This window comes from Lampris incognitus, chromosome 16, assembly GCF_029633865.1.
Source record: "Lampris incognitus isolate fLamInc1 chromosome 16, fLamInc1.hap2, whole genome shotgun sequence".
Taxonomy (NCBI): domain Eukaryota; kingdom Metazoa; phylum Chordata; class Actinopteri; order Lampriformes; family Lampridae; genus Lampris; species Lampris incognitus.
In genome coordinates, this window is record NC_079226.1 from 4,969,779 (window position 1) to 4,981,318 (window position 11,540).

Consider the following 11,540-nt stretch of genomic DNA (forward strand, 5'->3'; position numbering starts at 1 on the left):
TAATCAAAAAACATCGCCGTCCAGAGAACGAACGCCATCCCGGATGACTGTCAGAACTGCCGGTCTGCATGGGCTAGCAGTTAGCTTAGCCTGCCCGCTTCCACGTCCTGTCAGACCGCCCTCGGTGTTTCCTCCTCAGGTGCAGCTCCAGACAGGACCATGGTCCCTGGGCCCACACAGGACACAGCAGACCAAGCTCTCCCAACCATCAAACGAAGACAAACTTAGACGGAAGTGGACCTTGCAGATTTTGGATTGATACGCAAGTCTTTGCAAATGGAAAAGTGGGTACTAACGTACAGATTAATGTATTTGATGTGATGTTATATTTTGTGTTCTATGGGATGGACAGCAACATTAGCTATATAATTCAGCTCTGGTTATTCTGGGTAAATTCCACATCCACAAATCTAAATGGTCTGACTCCAAACCTGCTTTCATCAATTTCTTGCTGAGCTCCGGCAGTATGCCACCTTGACTGAAAATGTGAAAAACAAAAAAATCTATAAAGACTTTCAATATTTTAAGGCAAGTACATTTTATTTGAACTGTGAAAGGACTTAAAACGATTGGATTTTGAACTCGCGTATCAATCATTACTATGGACAAGTTTGTTCTTACAAACCCATGGGATTTGTTAGCCCTGAAGTTTGTCTCAGAGGCCAGTGTAGAACCTGGCTAACCCCTGAGCTCAGACACCGCCTGGCTAACACTGGAGTCTTTGCAGGCTTGGGTGACTGCTCGTTGCAAGAGGTAGACAATAGATGTCAGGGGGAAGGAATTACAGATAACCATCATGCTTTGCTGCTGTTGTCAGACAAGCTTGAGGGATAATAAATTCCATGGGTGTGTAAGAACAAATTTGCCCATAGTAACGACTGATACACGAGGCCCCACACCAATGTAAAGGACGCGTGGCAGTGACGGTTACGTCGTTTGAAATGGACGTATTTATTTTCGTACGTAAAGGAGGCATAAATGAGCCATTAAAAACCGCAACGGTCCTTTAAGTCACCATGTCAGCAGGACGACTGAAGCCATCACAATGTGCGCTGTGATTCCCTGTAAGATTCTGTCAAACCGCATGAGATCAAATCTAAACACCCCTGCTGGATTTAACCTTGAGTGGCCTTAGCTTCGGTGCCGAGTGTCTGTTCTGCCAACGGCCGGGGACCGGGGAGAGTGCATACCGGTGTCAGATGGGAGGTCCCGCCGCGGCGTTTCAAGGCTTCGTGTAGCCTGCAGGCTGTTTCCAGGAACCTCCGACATGGGAAGGTCCTTTAGGGACCCCGAAAGGGACGTTTTCTGTTGTAAAAGAACTCTTTAAGTGCTTATTCACTCCGTGTGAAGACTGGAGGAGTCCCTGATGATGTTTTAAGAGTCGCCACCAGTCGACTAGAACAGTGGTTCTCAACCTTTTTGGGGTCCTGGACCCCCTGCGTATTTTTGATCTACCCTGAGGACCCCTCCACCTGATCTTGGGGGAGGGGGGTTGCAATTTGATAGAAACAGTAGAAACTGCATTTTAAATTGCATTATAGCATTTATTCACTCTTTGGGGCAAAAATAAGAGCTTTCAGTTGTAACTTAGATATAGTTAACAAAACAGAATTATTATGCAGTAACTTTCAGATATATGTAACAAAACAGAATATGTATTCAGTAACTTTCAGATATATGTAACAAAACAGAATTATTATGCAGTAACTTTCAGATATATGTAACAAAACAGAATATGTATTCAGTAACTTTCAGATATATGTAACAAAACAGAATTCTTATGCAGTAACTTTCAGATATATGTAACAAAACAGATCATGTATTCAGTAACTTTCAGATATAGGTAACAAAACAGAATATGTATTCAGTAACTTTCAGATAGATGTAACAAAACAGAATATGTATTCAGTAACTTTCAGATATATGTAACAAAACAGAATTCTTATGCAGTACCTTTCAGATATATGTAACAAAACAGAATATGTATTAAGTAACTTTCAGATATATGTACCAACAGAATTTTTATGCAGTAACTTTTAACAATGCAAACGGGAGCGAGATCTCTTATCAAAATACAATAAATTACACTTGTGAAACAGATGTAATTAGAGAAAAAAGTCCTGCTACCCTTTATAGTTTAGGTAGATAAAGGTCTCTGTCACATTTGAGTAAAATAATCCTATTTCTATAAATGTCATAGGATCTTTTTTTTAAAAGATATTTTATTTTCACGGACCCCTTGCAATGACACCACGGACCACTAGGGGTCCGCGTACCCCCGGTTGAGAAACACTGGACTAAGGGGTCTGGTAGCGCAGCCCGGGTTCGCGTCTCGGCTGGCCCCTGACCTCGCTCCTTTGGTGTCAGAAGTGGGACGGTGAGACCGAGGACATCGGAAGCGCGTGCGCCCAGAGGCGTGAGGGAGGCGATATGCTGAAGCGCGGGGACGCACGTCGGGGTCGTGTGAGGACCACGGACGACTAGACTCGCTAGCTAGCCCTTGGCTAACGGGTAGGACCCTTTAGTCGACTGGTTAGCGCAGTCATGCGCGGGAGACCCGGGCTGCGGAGGTACTCTGTTAGCTGTTGCTATGTTTCGGTGTAGGGTCACGTGACTCCCCCGGCGTCGTGGAGGTGTCCCGGAGGTGCCAAAGCAGCAACGTTCCCTCACACATGAAGCCTTCAAGCAAAACAAAGCCGCTCAACACGACATGTAGAGACAGAAACCCATGTGTAAGGACATCCACATCAATGCGGACTCCTCCACAACAGTATAGCGAATTCGGGGGTCAGCCCGGGAACTGCCGCAGCCGGGACGAGAACCGCCGCAGCCGGGACGAGAACCCGCGTCTCCCGCACCACGGGTGACCACGTTGACCAGTCGACTAAAGGGTCCGACCCGTTAGCCAAGGGCCAGCGAGTCTAGTCGTCCGTGGTCGCTACAGGATCAACAGTGCGTGGACCGTGTCTGCGAGGTTGCATGTGACGTCACACCAAACCAAACTAGCTCGCACAATATATAGACACTTTCAGAACAAAAGACAAAGGGAAACAAACCACACAACTTGGACGTGGATCCATAATGAGCGTGTCAACATTTGTTTAGGTTCCAGGAGCTCGTCTATTCCGGTCTAGTTTGGTTTTAGAAATGCAACACCGCCCTCCAGGGGACACGCCGGCAGTACACGCAAGCGTAGAGGCAAACACCTATGCACATCAGTGCCAATGCATCGCACACACTCACAAATGCAGCTCATCTATCTGTGTGTGTTGTGTGTGTGCGTTTGTATATCTGGTTAATCTGCCCTAACAACATTCTCTGGCCACAAAGGCCATCTGGCTCTCTCTCACACACACACACACACACACACACACACACACACACACACACACACACACACACACACACACACACACACACACACACACACACACACACACACACCACTCTGACCAGTAATCCTCCCACACACCCACACACTGTCTATGTGGCGGTTCATCCACTGGTTATACTACATTTGCTCGGTGACAATATCAACGTTGAGCTCGCAGCAGCAACACAACCATAAAAGACAACAACACGACACACCAGGGCCCGCTGGAGGTGCACGAGAAGCAACGGGGGACAGGTCCCACTCCCTCCCTCCCTCCCCCTCTCGTTCTATCTTTCACAAACTGTCTTTCTATCTCACCCCTTCTCACTCTCTTTCTTCAGTTTGACCAAAGCTCCAAATATTTCACGTCTTTGTCTTTTGGGGAGGGGTTGTGTGCCTCTTTTCAGCCCTGCGTCTGTCCACCTACCCCAGGGCGGCCCCGTAAACCGCCTGCAGCCGTCCCTGAAGCTTCTGGATCTGCAGGCCGGCAGTGGACAGGAGGGAGGGCTGCTTCACCTGCGAGGGGGTGTATCGTGACTTCCGCTAGCATCCAGGGAACCGACAGCCTGGTTCAGCGCGGGGTTTTAATCCCCGCTCTGACCTCCACTCTAGAGACCTCTCCTCTCGGCTCAGCTGCACTCTAGCGACGCACAATCGGCACGACATCGGCCGATCAAATCTGAACGCCGAACATTTCCGCCGATCCGCGTGGCCGATATTTAAATAAGCACGCTCCGATGAGCGCGCGACTACGCACCGGGGCGTTCATGACTGCTCCGTTTCAGTTGGCGTCAACTACCCCCAAACGGTAGTCGACTGGTCGATTAATCGCGGGAAATAGGAAATATCGATTTGTTTTTTCACCCAACGACGATCAGCTCTGGTCACAAAGGTCTCGATACAGCCAGTAAAGGGTTAACTAATGTAGGCGGGACCAACCGGCGGTTACAGTCCTCCATTGGCTCTAAGAGGCTGTTTACAAATGAGCTGCGATCTGATTGGACTAAACCCCCAGCATGCCTGTCTGAGCTGGAGATCATGCTGGGCCATATCTTTGGTGTGAAATTAAATCAAAATATTGTAACGTGCATGGATAAGTAGACACGTTGGTCCTTGACTAACGGGTCGGACCCTTTAGTCGACTGGTTAACGTTGTCGCTTGCGGTGCAGGAATTACGGGTTCGCGTCCCGGCCATGGCGACGGTCTCCCAGACTGTCCCCCGAATTCGCTACATTGGTGTCAGAAGTGGGATGGAGCGACCGTAAGGCCTTCGGAAGCGTAGGCGCCCTGAGGCGTGAAGGAGCTGATATGCTTAAGCGCGGGGACGCGCTTCCCGAAGGAGGTGACTAACGGGTCGGACCCTTTAGTCGACTGGTTAACGTTGTCGCTTGCGGTGCAGGAGATACGGGTTCGCGTCCCGGCTGTGGCGACGGTATCTCGGGCTGCCTCCCGAATTCGCTACAATATTATGAAATCACGTTATTATAATTCCAGTGCGGGAGAGACTTGCTGTTCCCTTCGATGAAATCAAAAAGATGTGTATATATATATCGCTATAGGTAATCGGCCAAAGTAGGTTTGAAAATATCGGCATATCAAATATCAGCAAATCCAATATCGGGCATCCCTACGACATATCCAGCAGCGGAAATGACGTCCCACAACGTTTGCTCGGGGGATTTCGCGGATAACAGAAACCAGAGCGTGCCGCAATGCACCCTGGTACATGTAGGCGCTGTGGGAAAGGCGGGGCAGAGTAACGTCATCGATACAGCACACAGTCGACGGTAGTTTACTCTGAGTGAGAGGGGCGCAGCTCTGTAAACGGCCACTAGCGGCGCGCAGGGCGCAGTAGGTGTAAAATGGAAGGGGGGGGGTCAATGAGCCAATTTCGCAAAATCACAAACCGCCATCATTTCAGGGAATTATCTTTGTATATTTGCTCATTTCTATAGACTGTGCCCTGACTAGATAGAGGTGTATCAAATGAAACCGATATGAGTTATATTTTTAGAAAATAGATGTAATTTCTTATTCTACGAGTGGCATCAGTCAGTGCGTTTACACGCACAGTGAAGTGGAGCTACGGTTACAGCTCGACTGGGCCGTGTAATTGGACTACTGTCGTTGGCCCGGTACACAAGAACCGGGGGAGAATCGACTTGTTGACGAAAGTCTGTCCGACCCCGGTACGGTAGGGGGCGATATGCTCCCTTTCAGCTGGTTGCTATTGGATGAAAGACCGCCGCGGGAACTATGGAGCATGCGCAGAACGCCTAGGCCAGTTCGGGGCTGATTGAAGCGTATACATGCCAGAGTAAATCCACCCCCAACCGCATCACCTAGGCGTGTTAGTCCCACTTCCAGAAATGCGATGTAGTGCGACTTCAGTGGGACTGACGCGTTTACATGTGTTTTAGAAGTCCAGTTTCAGTCGGACTAACACAATAAGTCCACTTTTTCTAACATCATGTAAACGCAGTCATTGTGTCACACACGTACGTGCTGAAATATCGGTTTTAATTGCAGCCAATCGGCGTTGTTTAGCATCACTGCTGCGCTGGCTAGCTTGTAGAACACGTGTAAGGTGGAGGCCCGAGTGTCCTCATTGCTTAATGAAGTCTGAGAGTATTTGGATATCACACCTTCCACACTGACGGTCGTGGAGTCACATAAAGTTTGTTTTATCCGTGTAGCCCTGTCTCCCCATCTCCCCATGCAAGCTAGATGCTGTGGGCTAGTGCTCGAGGACGCTCACACATGAGGAGGTGGAGAGAGGAGCACCTGATGCAGCCAAACCATCTTTGGCACAGTGAGGATTTTATCATTAACCTACATTAAATTGCACGTGCGCAGACTGTCAGCGTAATTTTCCTTTAAATTCCACTTCTCCTTTCTCCTCACACAGAAACACATGAACTGAGATTCGGAGCCACGGCGTCCAGAGACAGGAGCAGGGAGAGAAGAAGGAGAAGAAAGAAGCGAGAGGGAGGAGGGGGGTGGTGGTGGGATGTTTGGTTCATGTTTGAGAGATTTCTCATTCAGCTCAGAAAGTGAAACACGTGGCCCAGGATGCCAGAGAACCGCTGAGGGGCTCCTGGACGGAGGAGGAGGAGGAGCGCTGATTTGAATAGTTCTTGATTTTGATCAAAAGACATACTGCACCTCCTGCTTTTTAACCACAGACATCAAAAGCAGCAACATTCAAAAGGTAAGACTTTTTGAAGACGGTTTGATTCCGGCGGAGCGGGGCGTTGGCGTTTTACCCAAACACAACCGCATCATTTTTCCCACGTCTCAACAGGAACGCACACGTGACTCACACTAAGAACGACCGTGACACCCAAGACACGACACGTGACTCAGACGGGCCGTCCCGTTCTCCTGTCAGGGAGGGGAAATGCCCCCCAAACGTTTCTGCTCCGCGGAACAGCATCAGCACGGCCTTTTACACTTCAGCATGGAGGGGCGATGCCTTAAGGACAAGCTTCCCTTCCTACATTACCAGCATAGCGAATTCAGGGGGCAGCCCGGGAACCGCCGCAGCCGGGACGCGAACCCGGAGCTCCCGCACCACGGGCGACAACGTTAACCAGTCGACTAAAGGGTCCGACCCGTTAGCCACGGGCTAGCGAGTCTAGTCATCCGTGGTCGTTACACTACCCCCCTCTTTCGGGAAGCGCATCCCCGCACTTCAGCACACATGCTTCCGATGGCCTCAGGGTCTCACCTTCCCACTTCTGACACCAATGTAGCGAATTCGGGGGGCAGCCGGGAACCGCCGCAACCGGGACGCGAACCCGGGTCTCCCGCACCATGGGCGACCACGTTAACCAGTCGACTAAAGGGTCCGACCCGTTAGCCACGGGCTAGCGAGTCTAGTCATCCGTGGTCGTTACACAAGCAACAGCAATGAAGAAGTCATAGGTAATAAATATTCCCGCTGAACCGGAATGGTCATGACGACAGAAAAGAGACACGGAGAGAGACGTGGGGACACGTGGCAAGTAGGAGGAAAGTTCATTTTGCATTTCGTCAGCAGGAAGTGAGAGTGTCAGAGAAGCATAAGGTCTCTCTACGCTCTGTGGGCCCGGCGCTAGACCTTTATAATCCCTGTTTACATTGTCGCTGCGCCGCTGACACACCCCCTGGAGGACACGCCCACACGAAGACACGCCCACAACAGGACACGCCCTCATGATGACGCTTCTGGAAAATCTATGGAAGTTGGATTTCTCCCGCCACTACTTACCGACAGCATTACATTACACTGGCTTAAACAGAGCTCCCAACAGGCCACACCGGATGTCCACAGAATAATACAGTGTGTGTGTGTGTGTGTGTGTGTATGTGTGTGTCCTGCTTGTCTGTGATGTAACACACGCCCTCTTCTTTGTAATCTTTACCATATAAGATTACAGATAATCTGTCTTTTAGAGCTGCTGGTGTCACAGTAGTGAGGGAGACACCCTGAAGTACATCTTCTATCTATCTATCTATCTATCTATCTATCTATCTATCTATCTATCTATCTATCTATCTATCTATCATCCACCCATATCTATCAATCTATCATCCAACCATATCTATCTATCTATCATCCATCCATATCCATCATCCATATCTATCTATCTATCTATCTATCTATCTATCTATCTATCTATCTATCTATCTATCTATCTATCTCCATCCCTATCTATCATCCCTATCTATCATCCCTATCTATCTATCTATCTATCTATCTATCTATCTATCTATCTATCTATCATCCATCCATCCATCCATCTACATCCCTATCTATCATCCATATCTATCTATCTATCTATCTATCTATCTATCTATCTATCTATCATCCATCCATCTCTATCTATCATCCATCCATCTCTATCTATCTATCTATCTATCTATCTATCTATCTATCTATCTATCTATCTATCTATCTATCTATCTATCTATCTATCTATCTATCATCCATCCATATCTATCTATCTATCTATCTATCTCTCTCTCTCTCTCTCTCTCTCTCTCTCTCTCTCTCTCTCTCTCTCTCTCTCTCTCTCTCTCTCTCTCTCTCTATCTATCATCCATCCATATCTCTCTATCTCTCTATCTATCTGTCAGTCAGAGATGTTCTCTATAATGTGGTCATAGCTGCCCTGTCACACCGGCGATGTCCCTGATGTGGTCACGTGACCACCTAACGGTAACCAATCAAACTGCAGCGAGAAGGTAAAGCGGTGAGTTCAGTGAGGTCCGAATGGTGGTCCTGTAGAACCGAGGGCCCGTCTAGTTCTCCTCTGGGTTCGGATTAACTGGACCTGGAGAGTCTTCACAGAAGATAACGGACAAAAGAGAAGCAGCTCTGTCTGTTCCGCTGCCCTCCCCGCTCCCAGTAGCGCAGCCTACTGACTGATATACTGCCGCCGTGTACCGGGCAGCCTCCACCTGCACCACCCAGCATGACCTCTGCCTTCACTCTTCTTCTGTTGCTTATCTCATAAACTGCAAAACACGTGTTCCCTTTAACTTTGCAGAGCATGACAATTAAATATCACAAGGCTGCACTTGTTGGTTTTGATAATACTACCGCTGCAAGTATCATCAGTACTAGACAAGTACTACTGCGTCTTCTACTGCTACTACCATTACTACTACGGACAAGGATGAGAGTCCTACCCCTGATATGGACACTCTTTTTACTGCCACTACTACTACTACTACTACTACTACTGCTGCTGCTGCTGTTGCTGCTACTACCATTACTACTACTGCAAATGATGGCACTTCTACCCCTGATATTACCACTCCTTTTACTGCCACTACTACTACTACGACTGTTACTACAACCACTACCACTACTGTTGCTGCTGGTACTATCCTCACTACCTCGGCCAATACTTTTGAGTACTGCTTTTAGTCATACTTCTACTGCTGCTCCATCCTCTGCCACCTTCTGGCCCACAACCTCCCATGCTGCTGCTCTGTAAATACACCAAACATGACAAATCCAAACCCACATCCACGGAGGTAACCATGGTAACACCTACCCCGCATCCATAGGCCTACTCTACACGGCCTGAATATAGAAATCCAGTCCGTGTACAAGAGTTTGTTTTTGGATTATTATTATTATATTTTTTATTTAGTCATTTCAGACCGTTCCCATGACCGAGGAGAGAGAGAAAAGAAGTTCTCTCCAAACAGCTCCTTCGGGGGAAGGAGACTGCAGTGCTGCATCGGCTCAACCTCCCCCCCCCTCTCTCCCCTCTCTCCCTCCCCCCCCCCATGCCAGCGCTCATCTCCTCCAACTTGGTGTGCGTGGCTGAGCATCATACCCACCCGTCTGCCAAGTCCAATATTTTGCTTGGAGATGCCGCCTCAGTGATTTTGTGTTGACGGCCACTTTGACGCACTGCCACGTACACGTGTACGCACGCACGCACACGCACGCACGCGCACACACACACGCGTACCGAGGGGTGGACGGGACGTCGCTCACGCGCAAGGAGGCGCGTCTGGTTTTGCGGAGCACTTTTCAACGGTGTGACTTCTAGATCGGAACGGCAGAGACCACACATAGGCTGCACAGGTACCCAGACGCGGGCCTGCCGGCGTACTGAGGAAGCAGCGCGCACACGCATGCGCACACGCACACACACGCATCCTACCTGTTGTCCCACACAGGCTGGGCTGAATGTAACTTGGCTGAATGAACAAGGTAGTGATGAACTATAACTATGAACACACACACACACACACACACACACACACACACACACACACACACACACGTGCGTTCACAAGGTCAAGTGTGTGCGGCTTGGGGTTGGCATCGGGCTTGTGTCTCTTACCGTACACGCCCTGACACCGCGCGCCCTCCAGGAAGACGTTGCAGAGCCAGAGGAGACGGAAGACTAAGCCCATCTTCAGCTGCTCGGTGTCGGCGTCCGCATCACCCGCAGGCCGGGGACTCGGCTCCTCTCCGCCGGGCGGTGCGACGCTGCTGCCTGCGGCTCCGCTCACCGCCCTCCCGCCGGCGTGCCCCCCTCCAGCCGAAACCCGGCGCGCCGATTTCTCCTCCGAACGCCGCCCGTCAAACCCGCCCGTTCCCGTTCATGTTCCCAGCCGCCACCGACGGCTCTCGCCCCCGCTTGTATTCTGCCTCTGACGGCGGTGAGGAGGAGGATGGTGATGGCGAGCGGGGACCGAGCGGCATGTCAGACCGCGCTCCGTGCGCCCGGGCGGACCGGCAGGTGTCTCACCAGCGTCTCCTTGGCGGTGACATTGTGGCAGGAAGAGGACGGGGCGGGAAAACGTCGTCGGTGTCCGTTACCCGGTAACGCGCGTCAGCCGCGCCCGCCGCCACTTCCGCTAAGTCGGGCAGGTTCCGCGCCCGAGCGGCGGAGGGACGCATTCTGATGGAGGAGGCATCCGGTGGGGTCCTTCCTGTCAGCGGCGTGTCACGGCGCTCCGAGAGGAGGGAGGGGAGGAGGGGAGGAGGGGAGGGGAGGGGGAGGTTCCGTGGGTTTCCGGCACGGATCGGGCAGTGACGGCGGATGAGCCGCTGCGCTCTCCGGGAAATCCGCCAGGTGGAAGCGTGACGTCACGACGATTCGCGACGGCCGGTTTGTTACGCAGAGATGGAAAGTAACGAGTAACGAAGGCAAACGGGGCTTCTTTAGCGTACTAAAATCAGAATACTTTTACTTTGACTCTGTTTATGAAAGTGTTCGACTTCGTTATTTTTATTTCGATAACTGTCAGGCCTACAGAGTAAACAAATGGCTGAATTAATGATTTGTTTGAGGGAGCGTTAGCGATGATGGGTGCTTTTGGAGCGTTACATTGCCGATATAAAAGTGGTTTGTTCATCCAGCGTGTTTGTCTGGGTTGTTTCTATCTCAACTAAACAATATTTCCATGTTTTCAGACCTACACGGTTGTGTTTGTTTGGAGACACGAAAATAAAAAAAGTAGCTCACAAAGTAGTTTTTTCCCACAAAGAAACACATTTACTCTGACTCGACTCATTCTCTCCATCACTACTTTGACATGTACTCCAGTATATCGTCACTAAAGTAGCGTCACTTTTTTTTCAACCCCCCCCCCCCCCATTGTATGTGGCCAATTACCCCGCTCTTTTTTGAGCCGTTCCGGTCGCTGCTC

General features: G+C 49.9%; 1 protein-coding gene across 1 annotated transcript in view; it reads right to left on the reverse strand.

Moving 5' to 3' along the window:
* The window catches only part of mdga2a (MAM domain containing glycosylphosphatidylinositol anchor 2a), a 235,533-nt gene extending 224,898 nt beyond the window's left edge, over positions 1-10,635 (reverse strand). The window contains exon 1 of the mRNA XM_056296137.1: positions 10,226-10,635. Within this exon, the coding sequence (XP_056152112.1) occupies positions 10,226-10,298 (73 nt within the window). The 5' untranslated portion in view covers positions 10,299-10,635. The remainder of the gene's footprint in view (positions 1-10,225) is intronic.
* Positions 10,636-11,540: the final 905 nt, after the last annotated feature.